Genomic DNA, 25,682 nt, shown 5'->3' on the forward strand with positions numbered 1-25,682 from the left:
AATATATGTAAATGTGAAAAATATTCATTTTATTAATTTCAAATGCAACCCACCTCCCGGCCAGCCGAATTATTTTTACTTAATTATATACCCCAAAAAGCACCATGATGTTTAATTTGAGGTACATGTATAGCAGTTATGTCAAATTTCTACCGTGTCAGGATAATAGCAAAACTGAAAACAAAATAAAGTCAATATGATTAAATCTATGAGGTTTAACTATTTACTAAGGCCCTTTCCATTTTGGAAAGATGATTGATTTGTTGCATGCATTTTCCAGAAGGATAGTAACGATATACAACTCCTTGGTTTTACATCACAGTCAAGTATACATACCTTGAAATTTGAAAGAAAGAAAATAAATAAATCAAAGGTAAAACATTATTTTTGATACCAATAATGACCAATCGGTATATATATATATAGAGAGAGAGAGAGCTGCTTGGCATATACAGCTTGCATTCTCAGGAAAATGCATGTATGACCTATTTTCCTAACAACAAATCAATCATCTTTCCGAAATGGAAGGGGGAGTAAAAGTACTATCAGTTGTCAAGATAAACACAATATATTCGCTATTGTATTGATACTGACAAATCAGTGATTTGTGTACCACCCCCACCGTGACCCCATTAAAACCCCGATTTTGTTGCTATAATACACAAAGCGTGTATGTCAATATACATGAAGTGGCCGTGAGTGGCGTATCTAGAAGTTTTCACTGACTGTACATGTCTCAGAGGGGCCGATGCAGTCTGCTGTGGTTATTCCCTATATCAGAGACATAAAATATAGACTCTACTAGAGTTGTCAATCTCTTGTATTATATGTCTCTGCCTATATAATCAGCCCATATATTTTTTCCGCATTAAAAAAACGAGAGTGGTGCCACCAATGGGCTGAAATTAAACTTGCTTTTTTTCAAGTGCTTTTTTTTCAAATAAATGGTTCAATCATTCATCTTTTGATGAGGTGGTGAATGGGTTCGAGATTTATAATGTTTCTTTTATACCAAAAACAATATATATTATTTTTTAACCGAGGATGTATATGAGTCGTATATGGAAATACTTATAGAATCCTTATTAAGATTCTTTTATATCTAAATACAAGAGTTTTACACATTCAATGAAAATATTTTGTTCATCTCGCTTTTAACACAAATCATTCCTAAATGCATCTAAATAACATGAATAAAAGATAAAATTTAACTCTCCTCTTTAAAATAAAACAGCACGATACACGTGCTCTTCGACGTTGTTGTTATTGAAGTAAGGGAGGAGTTTATTATTAAACATGTAAATACCATCCAATCGCGTATTAGAAAAAAAAATCCAAAAATTGGGTGCGAGGCTCATGAATATAACATACATCTCTACAATTGACACCAGACGTTATTGTTGGCTGTAAGAACGATAACTCTGGTGCATCGAGACTACCTCCTTTCATGAGTGTAAGAATTGGGGTCCTCTAATTTTTTAGGTATCATTTACTTTTTACACATTTTCTATATTTTTAAAACAAATACTTATTCTGTACAATTCGAATGAAAATGATTTTATAATTAAAATTTAGATTTCTGTAATAATTTGATTTCTTTTTAATGTGTGTCCTTCATTCTGTGATTAATAATCTATATTGTATTACCTTATTATTTTGTTTTCCACAGTTACTCTTCTTACTTTACTTACCCATTATTCTCTATTTTAATTATGTGTGCTTATTTATCTCCAATCACAATGGTCATAATTATTTTTTAATTCAATAATTGGGCATTATATTAATTATTCTTTGTTTGGTAAACCCTATTAAGCCCCTAAATTTTATGTCACCTGTGAAACAATCATTGATACTATTTTTAAAATTGACTATTCACATTCCCCACTCAGGACTGGAGCCTGAATTTAAGGATGAGTGCATGGTTTAATCTATTATTTTTACAATTTATGAATTATTTGATGTTTATTTCAAAACAGTACTTTGGCTGTAAAATTGTCAAAACTTTAAAACTCCTATTTACATAACACCATGGTTGTGAATATAAATATTTGATTTGCATTCAATATCCCCCTTCCCAACCCCTGACCCAAGATTAGATGTGTATTCAATATTCCTCCTCCCCCACCCTGAGATTTGATAGGGTTTTAAAACATCCTAAATAAGGAGTTTATTTTAACAATGTTTTGAAACTGTAAATAACCAGCTTCCCCAAAAAAGTTAAATTAAAAAAAAATATTCTAGAAAAAATTGTATAATGATAGAAAATAGATGAGTACTCTATTGAACATGTATGTATGGTTAAGTAACTTTCACTGAAACAAATGTATAACTGGTATGCAATATTAATAAATCTTGAGCAGCAAAACATGTATAGATTAACACAAAACTTGTTTTAATGTTTTACTATAGTTTTATAAATAATTGCTATCATTTTTTCCAGCATGTAAATTGTTGTACTTTGTTTCTAAAGAAAATAAGAATAGATGTCAATGATGCAGTACTTGAAGGGGAAATGAGGTAATAATAATATATTGTTTAAAAGTAATCCTTGTATCTTCACAAAAGGTTCAGCATGTGTTTAGTAATAATATTATGATATATGTCATACAAAGTCTTCACATACCACATTACCAGGATAGAGACTCATTGCTACATTCGCTGAGTCAGGAAGGGTAGAAAAAAATTATATTGGAGAGTCTTATCCTTTTCACAAATTGCACTTAATTTATTTAACAAATGATACTATAGTATAACTGTATGTTTTTTGTCTATGAAAAAATAAGCATTTTAACAAAAATTACAAAACTTATTTTATGTTCATATAGCTGATTTTTATTCTCCATTTAGATAAGCTGAATCAATTTAATTGTTGTGTAAATAATTATTATTCTTACATAATCAAAAATATAAATTTACTTCCACTATAGAAAATATTTTGTTAAACTGCTAATGCCTTATATATTTAGTAAGATACAGTGATTGAATATGAAGGGAATTGATTGCTGTTTAAATTTATATTTTGCTATTTAATTTTTATTACAAGCAAATATTTCAGCTTATTATAGATCCTGTTAGTATTAATTAAAATTTATTTTAAAGGTTAAATCAACAAGAAGAAAAGGGAATCTAGCTGCCAACATATCAAGAAAAGATGGAAACAACAGAAGATGTATGTTATCAGACCACATCAACCCACTTTAGTAATTTTTTTATTCTTCCAAACAATTTTGGCAAATAATTTATCCCTGTACTTCCCCAAAACAATCCATTTAAGAAAATTCTATTTATACTATGAACTATAATTAACTTTGTATTTTATGCAATTGCTGAGCAATGCTATCTAACCACCTATTCTCAGAATAAGTGTCCACGCTTGTGAAATCCTTGTCGCTGATGCCCGAGGGGAGTATTACAGCATATATCTGTCAATTATTGTGATTTTTATACGAAGATATATATAATTTAATGATTTCAATCAATTTATTTGACTTGCCTACATTAGTTCAGTAAAATTTTAGTGTCGAAAGTACGCTAATTTCACCAAAAATGCATGTCGCCAGGCATAGGGCTATAATGAAACAACTGCCAAATAAAAACCAATCTATAGTTCTGAACAATGTAAAGTGTTTTCTTGTAGCATATTAACGTTACAACAAAGTGAAAAAAAACAGTTCTCATTCAAATATATACATTTTTTCAATACACCTTTTTTTCTGATGTCGCCGAAAACTATGTAATCTACGTTGTTAAGCTTAAAATTTATACAATTTTACTACATATAGTATTTAACGAATGTTAACTAGACCAAACTTATTTTAAAAGTATTGCTGTTAAACATATGTACAAACTTTGTCTTGAAATTCATTGAAATATTTTTTTTTACATTTTATGAAACCGAAAACGAGCGTTGCTATAAGCTTGTAAGTTACGTTATAGCGATTACTAACATAAGTATGTGAATTAATGCTTATTGTTTGCCTTAAAAGGTACACCTTATTGTAAAGACCAATTAAATACCCGGTGTTTTAGATTTGAGGCTTTAGAACTTGCTGAAAAATTGAAAATAGATGGTGGTTGTAATTTACGTTTTGTAAATTACGTTACCTGCTATACAATATGACAATAAAACGCGACGTTAGTACGGAAATTTTGACGTTATTCTACCGCCAGTGGTTCTTTGTTTTCATATTTCGTCTGACGTCATATAAGGAAAGCGTCATTTGACCTTCAAGGTTTTTCAAAATATATGAATGTGGAATACTCAGCTTAAATTCAGGTAAGGAGTTTATATTGTCTTTCGTTGTGATTCAAGATTATATATAAAGTTAAATGCATATTTATCAAACCTTTTGTGATGCATTCATTAGAGGCTATAAGCATTTACAGCATGTATTTTCAATTTAAAAACACTAGAAAAATTGGTAATTTACGTGATCAGTAGTGTCCGAATGTTATGACTACAAATAAGGTACAAAGAAGTTAGCATCCCAAAAATTTATAAAAATAGACATAATTGTTCATGAATTTTGCAAACTTATTCTATTGTGTATCCAGATGTGTAAATATATTGCATATTTGCTCCTTTGAATCCCTGATAACGTAGCTTACTTATGGCTACAGAAAGGCTTATAATTTATAACATTTCTTTTGCTGTGTCAAGTCAAACATGTTTTGAAAGCATGTAAACAACAGCAAGGGTGTTTATCGTTATTTTAACGGCTTCATTGCTATTTAATTTCCAAGTATCCTCTCATTTAACGTGTGCAAAATGTTATAACGTAGACTACACAACTTGATAACGTAGATTACGCATTCTTATTAAGAGTATATCAAAGAATTTCTACCATCATTTCAGATAGCTGGCTTTATAATGCTGTAGTTAATTTGTGTTCTGTTGATTTAATCAAATTTTATTTTATTTTCAGAAATGGGAAAATCAAAGGCTGAAATTCAGAAAGCCTATAGAGAGCGAAAAAAACAGAAAGAAGGAGAAGCTTATCTTAAAAAAGAAAGAGAAAGAGTCAAAGGATACTATGTGCCAATAGAAGAAAAGCCACAAAGAAAGGCAAATGAAAGGCGTAAAAAGGTTCGTGAATGGGTTCGACAACATAGGCTAAAGAAAAAGAATCTTACCAAAACAGTAGCTAATAATTTGGAGCAAACCAAAACAGTAGCTAATAACTTGGAGCAATGTTCAGAAACATCATCATCATCAGATGTCACATCTACAGTTAACATTGTGACTGAACAATTGATAGTTAAGTTACCGTCACTGGCTACAAAGAAAAGAACCAGAACTAGAGTAAATCGTGCCAACGCCAAACATAGAAGAACAATAGCAGACCTGACAGACAAAAATGAACTACTCAATAGAAAAATTAGGACCGTATCAAAGCGATATCAGAGATTAATAAACAGGGAAAAGAAAACACAAACTATCATAAGAAATCCTACTACATCATCCTCCTCCAGAAATAGCCCTTCTACATCAACATCAATTGCTCTGACACCTAGAAAAAGAACTATACAAGAAATCAGAGAAGAGGGTCTGACACCACATAAGGTTCCAAAAAAGATCCAGGAAAAACTACTCTTTGCAAATGTTATAACAGAAGAGATAGGAGCTGCTTGGAAATCAAATGGGTTGAAGGGAAAACACGTTTTGAAGAAAATTGTTAACGGAGAAATAATCAAGAAGTACAAGATGAAGAAGATGTTAGGCATCAAATCCGGAATAAGACGTCATCACTTCAAGGCCACAGTGTGTTCCAACAAATTGCTCTCTTTTCCTTTATTGAGGAAGCGTGTAGAATCAAGAGAAATACTTCGTGGAGACGTCGTCACATTCTTAGAAAGAGACGATAATAGCAGAATGATGCCTGGCAAAAACGATAAAAAGAAAACTGAAACCGGTCATATACAAAAAAGAGTTCTTAACGACAGCATGTTATTTTTGCATCTCAAATTCAAAACTGAGTCACCGAAGAAAATTTCACTTGCTACCTTCTGTCGTTTGAGACCAAAGCATATATGCCTGACCAAACATTTAAGTAGAAATAAATGCCTCTGCCAAAAGCACCAAAACATGGCGTTAGCCCTTAAGAACATGAAAACGTCAGGTGCCAACGTAACCATCAATCCCGATGAATTTGTAAGGCAGCTAAAAGACAAGCCACTCCCAGAGATACTCTCAGAAATTCGAAATGAAAATGTCAGGTATGAACAGTGGAAAAAGGTTGAGATGGCAGATGGCAAAAAAAGAACAAAAATTGTTGAGAGAGAGGAAACAAGGGACAGCTTCATTTCAATTGTACATACTCAAGTTCGTGATTTTCAAGAACACGTGTCAAGAGTTCGACTTCAATACCAAGCCTTAAACAATCTGAAAGAAAATTTACCGTGTGAAAATGTAATCGTGCAGATGGACTTTGCCGAAAACTTTTCATGTACTTCAGCCGATGAAGTTCAGAGTGCATATTGGAATTCGAGTGCTGTTACCCTACATCCAGTTGTTGTTTATTTCAAGAACGAACAGAAGGAACTTGAACATAAAAACTATGTCTTCGTTTCCGACGATCTTGGGCACAACATAGGATCTGTTTATACCATCATTCAAAAGCTTTTGTCTGAAATAAAGAATCATGTCAATAATCTGAAGGTTGTTCACTACTGGACAGATAGTCCAAGTTCACAATATCGTAACAAGACGGCCTTCTACATTGTGTCTGATCATAAAAATATATTTGGTGTCAATGCCATTTGGAACTATTTTGAAACCGGGCACGGAAAAGGGCCATGCGATGGCATTGGGGGAACATCAAAACGTACCGCAGACCTCGCCGTCAGACAAGGAAAAATAACAGTACAGGATGCACCTGAGTACTTTGAAAGAGTGCAAAAGCACCACACGAGTGCTAAATACATTTATTACAATTCAACAGAATGCACAGATAGCAGGTTAGAGATTTCAGAGTTCAACAAACACATAATTCCATTGAAGGGAACAATGCAGGTCCACTGTGTGGTTGGTGTATCTAAAGGTATAGTCAAGACGACCGTGACTTCCTGTTACTGTGAGGAATGTTTGATAGGTAATTTCCATGATTACTCAGAGTCAAACATATTGAAAGGAGAGAATGCTGGTCGTGTTGTAGTACCAGAAAAAGAGGCCAATATAAATCAAAATGAGCATGTTGAAACAGCTGAAGTCGAAGCTGACAGGATTGAGATACTCATCGCCGTCGACCAATTTGTTGCGGCAATATATGATAATGCATGGCACGTTGGAAAAATAACAGACATCGATGAAACTGATAAAGAATGTCAAGTTAATTTTTTGCGGCCAAGTCAAGGAAGGAATACTGGAAATCCTTTGTATAAATGGCCAAATCCAGAAGACAAAATATGGTTACAGGTCACAGACATATTGTGTAACATTAGAGAGCCCAATAAAGTTGGACGGAGTGGTCGAAGCTTTGAAATTGATCTTCAGGACTATAGAAATGCCTGTAGTTTGTTACAGTTAAGATCTAATACTTAAACAGATGCTTAAAAACTGAAAATCAAGAAAGAACGTTCTTTTTTTATAAAGTGTAATTTACGTTATATTTGTAAAACATTTACAGTTTAATGATAAAACACCCAAAATGTTGTTACAATATTTCTTTTTTCATACATTTTGAAAGAATTCAGGAAGAAGGATGAAACAATCCTGATTATGAGAGAATTTTTCTTTGTAAGATACGTTACAGTTTTGTGTAATTTACGTTATTGTTTCATTGTTGGCAATCCAAGTTTGTTATGAAAACATTTTAAAAAGATGTGTAGTAATTATTTTTTCATCAGATGAGAGGCAATACACAACATGTAGAGTGTTTGCATACACTGAGCATGTTTTTTAATACTGAAAATGTAAGCTGTCATATTATTGTCATGTTTTATACCAAATTTTTATCAGTTTATATTTCGATCCAATGTTTTTTTTTAATAGGAATTTTGAGGAGAAACTTTTACAGTTATTTGACTGTATTATTATCAGTTTATTTAGCCATTGAAAACTATTCAAATTTACAAAATATGTTTGAACTATTCATTTGAATCTATGCATAAGTACCTGAAACGTAGATTACAGCATACTCTATACCCATATTTTGGCATTGTATTTTCTTTTTTTATTTCTATTTGTTGAGATCTGCCGTTTTGCATTTTGATTTGTTGTATGCTTATGTTTGAAATAAAATATAAATATTGATGTTTGTTACAACTTTTTGAATTAGAAATTATTTTCCAACCGTGGACACTTATTCTGAGAATAGGTGTAACATCAAGACAGATTCAGATTCAATATTTTATTATAGTTTCACTACTTGAAATACATAAATATACAGTACATACAGAGTATATACACAATATAAGACAGCCAATATACAAATATAAAATACAAGTACCAAGACATCTAACATAAGGGATATTTTCCATTTAACAAAGTTCCATAACTCATCAGTTCAAAGGTAAAATTTGTCACAATAAGCAGTGCTGACATCCATTATTCCTAAGGTTGTGTAATCATTGTAATAAATCTTCCACTCTCAATTTTATTCATTTAAAGAAATTTTATCAATGCAAACTGTTAATGAAAAGGTGTACAGAATGTTATATCATAAAGTGATTGCATAGAATTGAACCCCTAGAAACTATTCATTGCAAAAATAAAATATTTTTTTGCTGTATAATTGCCAATGAAAAATATCTCTACTAGAGATCAAAGAACATAGCAGTAAACAGTATAGGTCAGCCATGATCACTCAGAGTCAATATTGTATGTGCCCATATCTGAGTTTTATTGTAGTTACAAATGTTCCTCTGTTTTTTTAAAACTTTTCAAAACCAGATTTATTTGACATATTCCTCAGAATTAAACAGGGGAAATAGCAATTTAACATGAAGTCATCAGTAACCTTTTATTTTTCAGAGTGTCAGATGTATCACAGGCAAAAATTTAAGTGAATGAAACAGCATCACTTCTAAAAGTAGCATGGAATCTTTATCACAGGTATTATTTAGACAGACAGATTGAGAAGTGTTTTGCCTTGTAAATCAACAACAACACTTTCTCAATCAATATTTTAAAATTGTTTTAAACATTTTACTCAACCCCCACAAACTAGCTATATATAGGATCGCCCTTCTTTTGGCAAAAGGGGGGGGGGAGGGGGTATGTATCTAATAAACAATCTTTTGTCCAGTTTCAGTCAAAATCATTTGGGAATTTATACTTAATACCAATTTATGGTTACAAGTGATTATAACACCAATTGGCCAAAATTAGAGCCAAATTTTTCTTTTAATCAGAAATATCTATGCAATAGGGAGAAACATGACTCAGAAACAATACTTTTCTATTACTTTGTATGAATTGCTTATTTCTTGGCCCATTTCAATGCGATTTTATTCATGAATTTTGGGGCTTTTTTAATGTGCTGATTCTAAACATGTATTAAGTTTTGGAATTTTTGGTCCCATTTTTAAATTGGTCTTTTGAGGGTCCAAAATTAAACTTTGTTTGATTTTATCAAAAATTGAATCATTGGGGTTCTTTGATATGTCCAATCTAACTGTCTATTTAGATTTTTAATTATGGATTCTGTTTTCAAATAGGTCTACATTAAGGTCCAAAGTGTCCAAAATTAAAATTGGTTTGATTTTTACAAAAAAATAATTTAAGGGGTTCTTTTACATGCTGAATCTAAGCATTTATTGTGATTTTTGGGCCCTGTTATCAAATTTGTCCATATTGAGGTCTAAAGGTTCCATAATTAAACTTTGTTTGATTTCATCAAAAATTGAATTCCTGGGGTTCTTTGATATGCTCAATCAAACTGTGTATTTAGATTTTAGATTTTTGGTCCCATTTTCAAATTGGTCTACACTAAGTTCCAAAGGGTCAAAAATTAAACTTAGTTTGATTTTAACAAATATTAAATTCTTGGGGTTCTTTGATATGCTGAATCTAAACATGTGTTTAGATTTTAGATTATGGGCCCAGTTTTCAAATTGGTCTACATTAAGTTCAAAAAGGTCCAAAATTAAACTTAGTTTGATTTTAACAAATATTGAATTCTTGGGGTTCTTTGATATGCTGAATCTAAACATGTGTTTAGATTTTTAATTATGGGCCCAGTTTTGAAGTTGGTCCACATCAAGTGCCAAAATTTAACTTTGTTTGATTTCAACAAAAATTGAAATCTTGGGGTTCTTTGACATGCTGTATCTATTCAGAGTTTGGATATAATTGAATCATAATAGCTTAATTGTCAAATGTTTAATCACAATCCAAATTCAGAGCTGTATCAAGCTTGGTTCCATCTATGCAAATTGGTTAAAGCATTATTATATGCCCGGGACGTATTATAGTGAACAAATGTCATCTGTCTGTCCGTCTGTCTGTCCGGCTTAAACATGTCGCACCGTAACTTGAGAAGGACTTATCCAAATTTCATGAAACATAATATAGTTGTTTTTTATAATGGTCAAATGAACTGTATACTTTTTGGTGTAAATAAAATTAAAACTTTTTGAGTTACATGACTTTGTAACTAAAACAGGGGTGTGTTTTTTTTTTTTTTGTCTACTTTTTGGTGATGATTCAAAATGTTTATATTTTAGAGTTATTGAGTTTTTTGGTATAAAAGGTTTTTTTCTACATGTTGCGCTGTATCTCAGAAAATATTGATGATAACTGCATAAAACTTACACACAAGACGAAGGGTGTAGCATGCGCTCATGGCACAACAGTTTATTAAGTTCATGTCCTACATGTTGATGACCGATAGAAAAACGGACAACGGTATGCCAAAATAGTTTTGTAAATGATGTATAAAAAGTGCATAAATAATGCACTCAAAAGTTAACCATGAGAGAAACAAAACTATCTTTTGAATTTTGTGTAAGCATCAATCATTATGAAAAAATGATTTAAACTAGTAAAAATTGCTTATACCTCATATTTGATAAAGTTTGTAAAATAAAATACTTTCTTTTTTTAGAAATAATCCAGCAGTTTCCAGATTATGAATGAATTTCACCATGTTAATGAACGTTTACAAGCAGTTAGGATGAGGTGTTTTTCAGAAGAAGAAAGGAGTTCCTAGAATATGTATTCTAAAAGTTCCAAGTCTGTTTATTGTAATAGATTACTTGAAATAATGAAGAAAATTATTACAACTGTTTTTCCGCAAAATATAGAAGATGTCCTTCATTCACTGACAATGTAATTGAGTTCTAATAACCAGGAACAGAAACCTCAAGTACTACCAACAGGTTCATTTGGTTCTATAGTTGATTCATTGGACAAGGCTGAATCTTAGCGCCACAAAAAAAAAAATACTTTCGTTCTAGACACAGACCATGTTGTATAATCAAGTTTCTCAGATGCTTCCAGACATAACTGAGAATAATTCTTATGTGACATGTAGCTGCAAAATAAAACTGATTTCAAGTTTTCGATTGATCTCTTTTGTTAATGCCAATTCTTTTGTCATAGTCGCATCTCAAGTTGCATGTTTTACCTGTAACCTCTAGAAATGTATCCAACTGTCATACAAGTGAGTGGTTTAGCTAGCTATAAAACCAGGTTTAATCCACCATTTTCTACATAAGAAAATGTCTGTAACAACTCAGGAATATGACAGCTGTTATCCATTCTTTTGACGTGTTTTAGCTTTTTATTTTGCGAGTTGATAAGGGATTTTCCATTGTGAATTTTTACCTTACTTTCATTTTGACCAAATCACTACTTTCACTTTAAACATTATTTTTTTTCACATGTTTTACTTATTTCAATATATATATATATATATATATATATATATATGCAACTGATAGGACCACTTAAATAGTAAGTATTTCAAAGAAAACAGTAGCCAGAATACTTGGGAAGAAATACCCCATATGATAATTGGGAACTATATTCAAAGACCATTGAAAAAGGGAATTAATTGTGGTCTGAAGCCAACTGCAATGTTCTTTGTAATATGTTTCCATAGCAACTGTTATTGATATTTATTTTGAATCATATTAGTTGTGTATCAAAACAATTCCTAATCAGTATGGTTTTACAAAGTTAAATAAGAAAAACTTTGCAATTGACAAATATAACCACTTACTTTCTTTTAATCTGCACTATGCAATTTCAAGTTTTGCCAAATTTCAGAAAATTTTGAACAATTTTTTTTTTAACAAAAAAAAACACACACCAATTTTTTTCTTGGTAAAAGAGTGATATATGAAGATCATTTTGGAGGCATAACAATAAAATGTGACGTTGGGAAAAAAAATAAAATCATTTTGAAATTTACTAAAAAATGCCTTTTTCAGAAGTTTGAAAAAATGCAAAATCGGCACTTTTCAGATACAAGTTTTAATGTTTTGAATGGATTCAAGACAATGTCTGTTTACTTTAATGTGTTATTCCAGATCTTTATTTGTTCAGTATACCTATGATTTAGGCTAAAAATGTATATTTGTTAGAAATAATGAAATTTGAAAAATGATGCATTTTGAGATTTTGCTACTCTGTTACTGGGCTTATATATATGTTACCTGTAACCATGGCAACAGAAATCCCAAAAACAAAAATGAAAGTTATTTTTGTGATCAGGACATCAAATGGGCTTAATATTGAAAAGATATTGAAAATCTGTGACATTGGTGTGAACACTCCCATGAATTTCTTTGGTTTTTACAGAGAATGAATTAAAATAAAAGTTACGTCAATTAAAAAAGATTAGATATTGATCGAATTTCCAACATCAGTTTTATCTATAAAACTCTTACTCGAAATGGTGTGTGCTCACAATACTTGTTTATGTATTCATGCTTAAGTACCCCGGTGTCAAAAGCTGGAAATATAATATAAAATCAAAAATTGAAAAAGGGAATGTTGCAAAAAGACCCAAAAAAAACCAACAAAGAACAGAAAATAGCTCAACATGCTCAAGGCCATCAATGGGTCTTCAACACAGAGAGAAAACACGCACCTGGAGTCAAACTTCAAAAATGTGTACTAATTTCAGTAAAATTTTACGTCACACCAAACTCCGAAACTATAAATGAACTAAAATTGAAAGAACATGCAAGACTTTAAAGACCAGAGTCAATAGGAATAAAGACAAATAGAAACTTATTAGAACAGCCGTTTCCGTTTCAAGCAAAAGTTGGCTGCAGGATTCTTATGAATTTAATAGAAGTCATACCCTTCGAATGTATATTAAACTCCATGATTGTATTGAGTGTATTGAATGCACGAGTGGCGTTTTTCTCAAAGATGACCAGATATATGTTCCACGTGTCATCAACTGAAATTACCGTGCCATGGAAAACATGACCGGTTGAACAAACTCTAGAAGTACCGTAAAAATACTCCTGGGCACTTGTTACTCTGTTTTATTCTTTTTTCTAAACATTCACTTTTCTGTCAAGTGATTTGTGAACTCAGTCTTTTCCTTATCTGCGGAAACGTAGCTCTTAGGTCCTTATGTTATTTTTTGATTATTTGCGGACCTTAGAGCTACGGATTTTTCCTATTTCAAAACGTTTGGAATTGCGACCCAAGTTCAAGTCGCACTTATTTCTCAAAAAAAATGTTATTTATCACCATGCAACACTTGTCAATATATATAGTTCGTTTCGTTTCTATGGTCCGCAAATAGTCAAAAAATAACATAAGGACCTAAGAGCTGCGGTTCCGCAGCTATCTTTTCCTATGCCTTTCCGTCCTTGTTAGCCATAGTGTTGTCTGTTTTAAAGTCATTGGCAATATGGAATGAAAAAATGCAATAAGTTTACTTATTTTTCAGATTGATGTAATAGTGAATACTACGAATACAGAGTTAAATCTTAACAATGCAGGCCCTTCTTCTAAAGCAAATATAGCAGCCGCTGGAAACAGTATTCAACAAGAGTGTAATACTAGTTACTGCTCTAATATCAATCCCGGTGATGTGGCTGTCACAGGATCCGCCATGACATTTGCAGGCTTATAGAGGTAGAACGTCATTGTTAGAAAAATTATAAACATGATAAATATCGAGATTCAATGAAATACGTATTTGTGAAGAAGAAATAAACACTTACCTTGGCTTCTTTTTTGCGGACGCCGAACTTTACAGCATATATAAGTTTTGAAGAAGTTTAACTTTATCGTTTGAAGTGAAAAATATTTGAATCTACATTTTAAATTGATACAAAAAAAATCAAATTTCTGCTCTATAGATTTCCTTTCATAAATGAAATCTGAAATATATCCATAATAAATGCACCGTATCAAATGCACATAAGAGAACACCTACTTATAAACTGTTACGCGTCGCATACTATGTATAGAGACATCCATAATAAATCTAAATTAAAAAAAAAGAATTATTAAAGCTTACTTTGATACATTTTAAACTAACTTCATTTCAACAAGTTTAAATTACATGTTCTAAAATAGAGCTAAGAATTGTTTGCATTGTAGTAAATTTAAGTCTTTAAAATTTTATTCAAATACGCTATTGAACATCACTAAGAGCAAATAAATACAATAATTTTGTGTTTTATAAATTAGTGCCTTTAATAAATAAAAGTCGTCATAGAACAGTCTCATTTTCATACCGGTATTCGAAATGACTCGTTTAATTGCTATTACAACAAATAAGTCATAATAACATGACAGAGAGTATTGTTTCGGAATATTTTAGATAAATATACAAAAAGCAAATTTTAGACAATGTACCCTCCTAAGCCTGGAAATGGCTAGTCACATATAGTTAACGGCGTTTTTCTCATGTAATTTAGAATACAAACAAAATTGATATTAATTTAGAATTTGTAACTGTACTTAACCTTCCAACACATTAGATTAACAACAATTTAAATGTTTCAATATATACAAATGGAAAAAAGTATTGCAAAACCTTGATATTTTAAAACTTGAAAAATCAGCCTCTTATTTTGGACGGAATATAAAATATTTGTAAAATAATATTTAAACGTAGTTAATGATACCATTGGCATTAAAACGAACAAAAAATGTATGAAAAATAATGATTTAACTTACCAAAATGTTTATAACAAAATGAAGTGTTTTTGTACCAAAAATGCATTTTACAACTTTTACTGTAGTCGAACTTACCCATGTCTGACATTTCAAAAATAATCTTTAGATGATTGCTCACATCGTGGTTGATCGTTATACGCCAAAGAGCTAGTACTTTGTGCGCAGCTTCCATTCCAAACGGATAAGCGCCTCTAAAAATCTTCTGGTTCCTGCCATAAGTCGACTAAATTGTTGTTAAGGAAGGGTATTGTTTATTTCATGACGTGTTTGAACTGGGGTGTCCTTCCGTGCACTTAACGCCCAATGGTGTCCCATATATGATCGATATGGTTCAAATCCGAACAACGACCGGGCCAAGGAAAATAAACCGAATTCCATTGTAACAATGGATCTTCCTCCACGATGCTAATTTCCAACTTTGGCGAGCTCTGCACTACATTAGATACGGGCAACTGTGTGTCTGTTCGTAGGCAAAGGTCCCCGAAATGGTCTTATCGCATGATAACCAGTAGCGATGAGCCGATCTCGAACAGTTCTTATTTAAAGGCTCCTGTATGGTCATCACTCTCTTTTTTTTTGGATTGTGTTGTTTGCAATGGGTTTCCTTCTGACCAACCTTCATTATGCTCGATTTTCCCTAGCAGATGTTTTAGGGGGTCTTCTTGATCTCCGAAGGTCTTTTACATCGTTTGTTGCCTGATTTTTATTCTGAAAACGACTTATAATGGAATGGTAATGACCAACAGTACGTGCGATGGTCACAGCGACATACCTACTTCTCTCGTGCTGATTATCTGCCATCTTGCTGCAGTTATGAGTTGTGGGTAACCAATTTCAAGGTGTCAATCATATAAAACTTGGTTATTTAAAGTGTTGGAAACAATAAGGATGAAATCATCTGTTTGATTGTTAACGAGTATAGTAGCTGCATGTGCAGGTAAGAACTTATCGAGTCGATATCTATTGATTAAACTCAGGTGATATTTAAATAATGTTTAACTAGTTCTATTTCAACAAATTATATCACAAAAAGATAAAGAGTGTTTTTTAATTTGAATTTCAATTTGGTGTTGCAATACTTTTTTCAATGTGTACATTATATAAAACATCTTATGAAGAAATAATAGATCTTTAATTAATTTTATGGTTTGGAACAATTCAAGTTAAGCATATATATATATGCATTTTGTTGAGACACCCCACTATTGTTGAAACCATATGCACGTTGACCTCGTTATGGTTTTGTTTATTTGTTTCGTTGTGTTGCTTTCGATACCCCGCATATTCGTATCTAACTCTTCCATTTTTTCCTGAAATATAATGCATTAATACTAATACTCTGTTAAAGAATATACATGCAGCCATATATGAATGTCTAAAGGAAACTGACAGTTTGAGTTTGCAGTCCATTGCCTTTCCTGCTCTTGGAACTGGTGAACTGAATTACGAACCAAATTTTTTGTAACAAACTCACTGTTTGATACTGTAAAAAGATACAATGTGCAGAACCCAACGACGAACATAGAATTGGTTGTATGTGTTTTTTACCAAGATCAAATGTATCAGGTATTGTTCATGGGATAAATTTGATACCCTTTATTTTGACTTTATGTTATTTTTTACTATAGCTACCTCCCGAAACACAATTCATCAATATATTTCAATTACTAGTGCTTATCTCATTTCATTTTTTTACACTTCAATTTAAATAGCACATCTTTAGTCTTCTTCTTCTTATCGTTCGCCTTTACACTTGAATATCAGTCTCCTCAACACATTTTTGGTAGGGAATCCACTGGTCCGTACAGCGTCTCTTTGAGTGGTGTTTCTGGGTGCCATATCTTATCTTTCAATGCCTGATCTATCATGAATGACCGTGTGTCGTATCCTGCTCTGCTTTCCACAATGACATATTGGAGATGGCACAACTTTCATGACTTTTTGTAGAATTTGGTTGAGCCTGTTGTCCTCAGTCTAAATATAGTGGTTTGTTCAGATCTTGTTAGCTGACAGTAACTGGCTTGTTGATGGTAGTCTTCATCTCTGTGAAGCAGACTGGATTTTCTTCCTGTTGTTGTTCAGCACCATACTTTGCTAATTTATCGGCTTGTTCATTAACTAAAACTCCACGATGTGAAGGGATCCACTGAACTACTGTTGTCAGAATTTTGATGTTGTATAAAACTTGTTGGAGTTGAGGTAGCTTGTCGATCTTCAAAGCTTGTAGCACAGAGAGGGCATCAATCAGGAGTACTGCTCGAGTTGTGTTATCGATTTTGTTTTTGATGGAGTTTGCAGCATAAGTAAGGGTCCTTCTTAGCTTCGTAGTTGGAACAATGTAGGCCTGTTGGTATTGTCTCTGATTGTTGCTCTCCATTTGGATACTTAATGTATATACCAGCCCCTCACTTTTGCATGTGCGGATGACCCATCTATACTGTTACCCAGGTTTTTTTAAGCATACTCATTTTCAGTGTTTTCTTAACATTTCTAGTCTGTTCATCTTTGGTGTTATTGAGCGGAACTGAGGTCTGGATAGTGACATTTCTAAGTTTATCTTCACACGGGTTGTTATTCATTGTGAAAGCTGTGGGCTCGATATATTTAGGTAGAGCTTCATCGTGTTTTCTTTGTTATGTTCTTGTCTCTAATGTAAAGCTGGATTTTTTTAGTCTGCCTGATGAGAGTTGTTTCAGTCTGGTATTCATTGGTTGGTCAAGGCTCTTGTCTCTAATGTAAAGCTGGATCTTTTGAGTCTGCCTGATGAGATTTGTTTCAGTCTGTTATTCATTAGGTGGTCTTGTGAACACTGGTATTACATCATTAGTTATTATTCATTTATTGTTTTATTTTCTTTTTTTTTCATTTCCTTCCTTTATCATGTGTATTTTTTTGTCTTCTTTTTTTTTTGTTCTCTGATGGGTTTTTTGGGGGGTTTCAAGTAAACACTTATTTCTTATTTTCTAATATTCGTCCCTTTTGTATGTTTATTTTGAGTACTTTTTGGGAGTATATTTTTTTCCTTCGCCTGTCTACACTTTGGTTCATTTTTGTTTTTTAAAGGAATTAAAGGGTATAAAATAAATCCTTGGTTTTTTTTTATCACAATCATCATTAATGACTATGAAAAAGATAAAAAAAAAAAAAAAAAAAAAAAAAAAAAAAAAAAAAAAAACACATGGATTTCTTCGTGCTTTTCAGACATTTGTGGCAGCTGCGAGAGAAAGAGCGAGACGAAAAGGTATGTTCGTTTTACATGTGTGTACCAAAAGGTATTATAAACTTTATTGCATAATCAAGGCGAATAACGATCACATTGCAATTTATTAACGCATCTAATTAAATTGTAGCATTAATTATTTTCTCACTCGCTTGCATCCAAAAAATGCTAAAATCAAGAACCCTCTAAAATTAATGATTCGTGTATTTTTAATTATTCTATATTCTTAACAAAATTGATGCAAGACGTATTTTCATTCACTAAAATACCGGTTTAGTTCTGAAACTCAAAAATGACTTGAGTGATCCAGTTACAAAACCATATACGATTTATGGTTACACTCTAGAAACAAAATGGAGTAGAAAATCTAAAAGAATTGATATTTTATCGTGTTTTTCTATGTTGTGATGTTATACTATTGATTCAGAAAAAGGGAGAAGGTTTGGTACCATTAAAACGTTTAACACCGCTGCAAATGTTTGCACCTGTCTTAAGTCAGGATTCTGATGTACAGTAGTTGTCGTTTGTTCATGTAATTTATACGTGTTTCTCGTTTCTCGTTTTTTATATAGACTAGACCGTTGGTTTTCCCGTTTGAATGGTTTTACATAGTAATTTTGGGGCCCTTTATAGCTTTTTTGTCGGTGTGAGCCAAGGCTCCGTGTTGAAGGCCGTACATTGACCTATAATGGTTTACTTTTATAAATCGTTATGTGGAAGGAGAGTTGTCTCATTGGCACTCACACCTATATCTATATATGACTATACATTGGAATAGCATACGACTAAATAAATAAAGGAATGACTAACTAAACCCTTCCATCTACCTAAACATTTTCCCATTTCATTTTACAGAAAATGAGGCTAATAAGATCACATTGAAAACCTCTGGAAGTACGAAAATTGGAAATAGTCATATAAAAGTATTAGTAGGAGATCTAACACAGGAGCAGGTAAACATGGCTTCAAATTTGTTAATTATTATCAAAGTCATTTTTATCTTAGTTAATAAATAAACTCATCATAGATACCAGGATTACAATTTTATATTTACGCCAGACGCGCGTTTCGTTTACAAAAGACTCATCAGTGACGCTCGAGTCAAAAATGTTTAAAAGACCATACTGTCGGGGTGTACCATTGTGCCTATTTACTTGTTGTTTTTTTTTTTTTGTACTACTTAAATGAACGAATTGTATTTAAATTAATATTATATTCACTTGAAATTGTATGAAACGATCTTTCGGTATTCCAATCAAATTTAAATTTCAAATTGATAAAATTATTATTAGATAAATTAAAAACAGAAGACATTTCAAATACAACAAGACCTACATGTAAATTAACAAACAACAGTGTTATATCCAGGTCCCAAATGTAAATTTCCTACCAAACTCTTCTTTACAGGTAGACGTTCTAGTTCACACCTGTTCACATTCGCTGCAGCTTAAAAAAACGTCCGGACTTGCAACAGAAATATTAAATACCACAGGGCGGAATATACAAACGGAACTCGATAATAATTATCCAAATGGCTTGAAAAATGGTGAATTTGCTGTAACCAATGGCTATGGATTGGGTTGTAAAAAAGTATACCACGGAAAAGTCCTAGATTTTACTGCAAATGGCAGTAATGATCGACCAGAAAAAGTGAGTAAAACAAAGAGCTAATTAATTATGACTTTTGTCTCGCCTGCGAAGAAAATCGCGGAATTCAGGACATGGGATCACAATCCTAACGCATCGGCTGCGGCGTAAACTATTTGTATAAGGCTAAGGTTTATGCTCAGAAGGTAGAAGACCTGGATACTTCATACCTTGTTAACAGATGGCATGGTACGTAGATTCTGCAGTTTAACATATGGCAATAGTCATTGAAAAGGTGCACATGCCTTTCTGGTAGTATTGATCTGACTTGAACCTGATCAATTGTTCGTTAGTCAATGTTAAGTTTTCATTGTTAAGTTAGTTTTTCTCAGATACTTAAAGTAAGCGGTTAACTATGTTTTATGAATGGAATAATTTCATTATCTACATGACATCTGACAGAGTTCATTTGGCCTGGACCTCATTTACGGTTCACCTCGATTTCCTTTACATGAACCTTTGATACTGTGTAGTGTATTTTTATGAAACATGTTTTTATATCCTCGTATTACAGACTTTCAAATTGAATTTAATCATGAAAAGTAAAGCAGGTGAGACATGTCTGAGTGTACACTCTTGAGGTTTATTTCTAAAATATATGTATGTCGTGATCTATGTAAACCAAGTGACTCAACTCATATCCTTATCATGCTCTCGCCATTGTTGCCCTATTAGCATTTTGAACTCACATATACATTTCTCCTTTCATCTTACAGATTTTGCTCACATTTGTAACAAGGTGCCTTACAGTAGCAAATAAATACGGATCGGAAAGTATTGCATTTCCAGCGCTAGGTACAGGAGTCCTCAAGTTTCCGTCTGATATTGCAGCCTCTATTTTTATTAGAGCAACTAAAGACTTTGTTCATAAACATCCTCACACATCGATCACTGACATTAGAGTTGTTGTATATGGAGGTAATCCGTCCTGGTCGAGTATCCAAAAGGTAACCTTGTGTACAATGTTTAATGAAAAACGCTTTTGTTGCTTAGTATACGGTTTCTATAATTTATTATACTTAATGAATGGCTATTATTTATTTTGAATTTATTGAACCATAAAATTATTTTTTGACTCTTCACATTGAATAATCCGCGAAGCGGATTATGTAAAGTGTGAAGAGTCAAACATTAATTTTATGGTTCAATAAATTCAAAATAAGTTATTGCCATTCATTATAAATAAATTTCTATCAAAAATTAGGATCAAAGAACTTTTTATATTATCTATATTAACAATAACAACGTACACACATGTTGGCGTATGTATACAAAACGTCAGAGTGGTCGTGTCGCTATAAAAATTGACAACATTGAAAATAAATTGTCCGGATTAATAAAACAATGAAAATATAGGAATAAATAAAGCTATGGTTATTAGTATATAGGCGTCACAATGTGAAATGTATAAGTTAAGGCTAAAATATTTTTTCTTTGCACAAAATATGACTATTTTTATTTTACACTTATCCTTATAATAACATATGCGCACTTAAATCATAAGGCATTCAGTATAATATATTTCCTTTGAATAAATGTGTTAAGTTGATTAGGCACGACAAAAGTCATGGTGATATTTGTTTCCCTCGCGTGGTAATCAACCGTACATGTAACACCTTCATAAATGCCAGTAGGTTTCAAAATACTGTACCAATTTTTCTGCACTAGATGTATATTTTGATATTTAATAACTTCGGTGATTCCTTGTCTAATTTAACGTCGAAGAGTTTAAAAAGTACAAAAGAAACAGGAAGTATGTTTGGTACAGGTAAGGAAGTGATTGAAACAGCATATACATGAATGCTAGTTAAATAAAAAGGTCCAATGTGTTAGTCAGCATGACGTAAAGACGACTAACCAAAGCTTTCAACTTTATATATAACTAATATATGACCATTGTGTTGTTAAAAATTACACCATTCTAGGACCTTTTGTCTTCTACTTAATTAAAATGAGTTATAATTAACAAGTTTCTGGTCGAATTAGAATTTAATTAAGTAACGGACCTGCGATGTAGCGGGTGTGTTCAGGTAAAAAAAAATTGTTCTAACTTATTGGTGAAATTGAGATCAACCCTATGTAAATTTTACGAACTCCATCACGAGTTTGTTAACCGTAATAGAATATCTGTTTAACAAAAAAACGACGGATATATTCTAATTGTCGTAACTACAACCCCGTTGCCTTTTCCCAGAATGTGTTCTGCCCAATAAGACTTACAAGAGCAACACGAAAGGTGCTACATGAGATATATGCACATGGACCGCAGTATTTGGTGGGGTTCTTGTTGATGATACGTTAGTTTTTTATGTTGTGTTTTGTATACTGTTGTTTGTCTATTCGTTTGTGGGTCCTTTTATAATTTTTTTCTTGAATGTAATTCCTGGAGCTTGAAACCAAAATCAGAAAGAACATGTCAAAATTAGATTAATTAGTATATAACTGCTGATACTATTGGATCACTCCATTATGAACACTACTTTCTGTTTTAAAGGCTTACAGGAATGAACTGTCAACAGGCCGAGGTATGATAATACTTGATATATGATAACTTACAAAAATAAGCAAAATAGTGTTATATCTTATATGAATAATCTGATTTCAAAAGCATTATGTCTACTGAAATAAAAATAAAGATGATCAAACATATTCGTGTGATCGTTCATAAAAATGCAACTTTAAGGGTGGTTGAATCTCAAAGTTTATATCCCAATTTGGGATGATTAAAAAGTATTGTAAACGTATTAGCAAAATTGTTGTCGGACTTTCATTCATACTGCAAAACAATTCTAAAACTGGTTGGTTTTTTTTTTTCTCGAATTAAAATTATATTATACATTGCAGCAGTTCCGTGCTCGAATTTTCTTTCCATGGCTGTTCCAAAAAGAGGAACAAAGGCTTACTTTCGTTATAAATACAATGAAAACCCTCGGCCGCCTACTAATTGGAGTCATTTCACGTGCGATAAAACAATTAAGGACTGGATTTCAATGCAGGGAACCAATCATTATAAGCTCGTTAAACCAGACCAAAGAATTTCAGACGACATAGAGCATCTATTTCTGAGCACAATTCAACTTGACGGGGCTGAAGTAGTCTCTGTTATGAGAAATGAAAATTTAAAACTATATGAAGAATACTTTCAAGAGTGCCAAAGACTGTATAGTAGAGCAATTGCAACTGGACCATGCAAATCTCTAGCCAATACACCCGGATCTCGGGGACCATCTCTGACAATGCAGTATGCCAACCGACAAATTGCAAACCTATTAGACTCAGACTTAAACGAGGTTTATCTCTTCCATGGAACAAAGAAGGATAGAGTAAATGTTCTTCTTCACAATGGATTCGATCTAAGACTGGCAGCTATGAATTTTAAATCTCTCTGGCTTGGAGCTGGTGTCTACGCAGCAGAAGAGGCTAACTTATCTGCCCAGTATACAGGTATTCAACTGATAATTATTTCTTAAATAAAAGAGACAGATGATACCAAAAAACAAACAAAACTCAATGAGACACCTTCAAAAAGATGGCATAAACGATAAATAACAAAAATACAAATTACAAGTAGACACCAGTCTACAAAATACCACACAGATAACTTAAGACTGATTGACATGAACAAAAACAAACAAAAACCATGGGTGATCTCATATGTCCTATAGGACAGAAGCCGATGTGTTGCAAATTAGGTCATGCGATAAAACCCAGAGTTAATGCGTACGTTCAAATTATCTAGACAAGTCTACTGACATCTAAAAATACGCAATATAAAAAGCCATCAAACTTGCGATAATGCTACTAGTTATAGATCTCAATTAAGATAATAATATCTAATACCAATGCGTAATCGGAATTGCTGATGGCAATATAATAATGAAAACATATGTAAGAGTTAAAATCGGGAAAAGAACTCTGTGATTGATATTTTTTTCAATTATTTCAAACTCACCCAAATGGTAATTTGTTTTTCGTGATAGTGATTTCAAAACTTGTTTTTTACTGGAATAGTTTTTATACAAATGAAAAGACCCTGTGGAAATCTATTGACTAGGACGCAGAAAATTGTGATTGTTTGTGTTAAAATTATCATGCGGGATTCGGGGATGTTTTTGATGTCTTAATTGGATAGCTGTAAATAAGTATGAACAGAAATCTGTTTTTATATCTAATAAAACGTGAAATCATTAAAACAACTAACAGTCATTACGAACTTAACTTCCAGTTTCAACTGAAAACAATGTTGTCTGCATAACGACTAAAACTACAGAAAATTTAACAGCATGCGTAATTTGTGTAGAATTATTTATTTTTTCTGATTTGTTATAAAGACTTACCACTAGTATCTGTTCTGTTTTAAGATAGTCAGTAACTCAAGTCAAAACGAAATTCATATATTTATTCCGAAATTGCATTATATCTTACAGAAAGAAATGGAGTATGTACAATTTTTGTTATGAGAGTGTGTTTAGGTGATGTCTTTACAACGAAAACACACATAACTGATTTGAAAAGACCTCCTTGCAAATCCTTCTGTAATGGAATTTGCACTCAGCATAAGGACTTTTTCGATTCTGTTGTTGGAGAGTTTCCCCAAAGAGAATTTGTTGTGTATGATGATGCAAAATGTTATCCCGAATATGTGATACAATACCAAGTGGTGCAAAGTCCTCCGGGCCCAAAGGGTGGATATTACTAACAGCTTATGCAGCACATTTGATATTATTTAAACATGTTTTGAATATTTTATAACATGTATAATTGCTTTGGAGTTTTTGTGTGCTTATTTATGTATTTTGAAGTTAAGATTGATGTAAAAGACTTTTCAGTTTTTGAAGTTTTTCAAAAGAAATATTGATGATAAAATGATGCAATGGTTAACATGTAAGTGTATATTCGACAATGAAGGGGTCGAGTTCAAATGTAAACTTAAAAATAGAGATTTCTTTCAATTTGTACATGTTATTAAAACACTTGTTTTGTTTCATATAGAAAAAAACAAATAACATTTCTTACTTCAAACGACGGATATTTGATAAATTCGGTTTTAAAGGTGAGTTATGTTGTGTAAAGGGAACATTCCCTCATGCTGTATGTTACTTTATAATATTGTTTACACATACATATAGTTATATAAACATATATTCGCATGTCGGCGTCAATAAAATATAATTTCTACTCTGAAAGTTACTGTACTTTTGTATTTAACAAAACTTGGTGACAATCATTATTTGGGTATCTAGCTAGTATTAAAAGTTTCATCCACTAACCCTGCTGGCCAAACAACATGACTGTCCTGATAAAAATAAAACATAGGTGTTAAATGCAAAATACATTTATAAGCCTGAAATGACAACCTTTTTTTCTTGTTTTTTCTCCTTTTTGCTTTTCATCTAAAACTATAAAGATAAATAGAAGCTTTAAAAACAAATATTGATTAACAAAACACTCTAGATATTAGATCAACAAACATGAAAGTTTCAGCTATCTTCTTATGTGAATGATTATATTTAGCCTTTTTGTGTTTTGGTCAAATTCAATAAAATATAGAATTGTACAGAGAATCCGTGAACTAAAAAAGTCGAGATAAACGAGATTTTATCATGAATACTATTTTATTTTACAATGTTAGAGAGTGTTTCCTTTGTTGGCGATAAAGCTAGACTATGGCAAGCCGTTCTCGTCAAAACTATGTTTAAACCCTTTTTTCGAAAAAAA

At 32.1% G+C, this 25,682-nt stretch overlaps 2 protein-coding genes and 2 long non-coding RNA genes across 5 annotated transcripts in view; 3 read left to right on the forward strand and 1 right to left on the reverse strand.

Annotated features, from left to right (window-relative positions):
- The window catches only part of LOC143045139 (uncharacterized), a 28,629-nt gene extending 14,495 nt beyond the window's left edge, over positions 1-14,134 (forward strand). The window contains exon 3 of the long non-coding RNA XR_012968880.1: positions 13,857-14,134. This is a non-coding gene — a long non-coding RNA (uncharacterized LOC143045139). The remainder of the gene's footprint in view (positions 1-13,856) is intronic.
- Positions 1-14,278, reverse strand: part of LOC143045135 (uncharacterized) — a 34,317-nt gene extending 20,039 nt beyond the window's left edge. The window contains exon 1 of the mRNA XM_076217453.1: positions 14,134-14,278. The gene's annotated coding sequence lies outside the window, so the exon portion shown is untranslated. The remainder of the gene's footprint in view (positions 1-14,133) is intronic.
- LOC143045141 (uncharacterized) lies at positions 1,696-11,746 on the forward strand. The gene is made up of 4 exons (XR_012968881.1): positions 1,696-2,517; positions 3,100-3,169; positions 8,972-9,052; positions 11,046-11,746. It is a non-coding gene; the product is annotated as an uncharacterized LOC143045141 (long non-coding RNA).
- A 1,766-nt stretch (positions 14,279-16,044) lies between the features above and the next one.
- LOC143045142 (protein mono-ADP-ribosyltransferase PARP15-like) lies at positions 16,045-25,142 on the forward strand. Of its 2 annotated transcripts, none has more exons than XM_076217455.1 (8): positions 16,045-16,663; positions 18,299-18,338; positions 19,173-19,270; positions 19,725-19,967; positions 20,681-20,911; positions 22,459-22,489; positions 22,812-23,408; positions 24,392-25,142. In XM_076217455.1, the coding sequence occupies exons 1-8, from the start codon at positions 16,655-16,657 to the stop codon at positions 24,661-24,663; spliced, it is 1,521 nt and encodes a 506-aa protein (XP_076073570.1). In that variant the 5' UTR covers positions 16,045-16,654; the 3' UTR covers positions 24,664-25,142. The 2 variants fall into 2 exon arrangements, with proteins under 2 accessions (XP_076073570.1, XP_076073569.1); XM_076217454.1 differs by having other exon boundaries at positions 16,046-16,663; positions 22,809-23,408.
- The last annotated feature ends 540 nt before the right edge of the window (positions 25,143-25,682 follow it).

This window comes from Mytilus galloprovincialis, chromosome 9, assembly GCF_965363235.1.
Source record: "Mytilus galloprovincialis chromosome 9, xbMytGall1.hap1.1, whole genome shotgun sequence".
NCBI lineage: Eukaryota > Metazoa > Mollusca > Bivalvia > Mytilida > Mytilidae > Mytilus > Mytilus galloprovincialis.

Bases quoted from the DNA above. Each gene is read 5' to 3' on its own strand.
- LOC143045142 (XM_076217454.1), top strand. The intron at 18,339-19,172 runs GTATGTTCGTTT...TTCATTTTACAG, and splicing joins AGAAAGAGCGAGACGAAAAG to AAAATGAGGCTAATAAGATC. The intron at 19,968-20,680 runs GTGAGTAAAACA...TTCATCTTACAG, and splicing joins GTAATGATCGACCAGAAAAA to ATTTTGCTCACATTTGTAAC.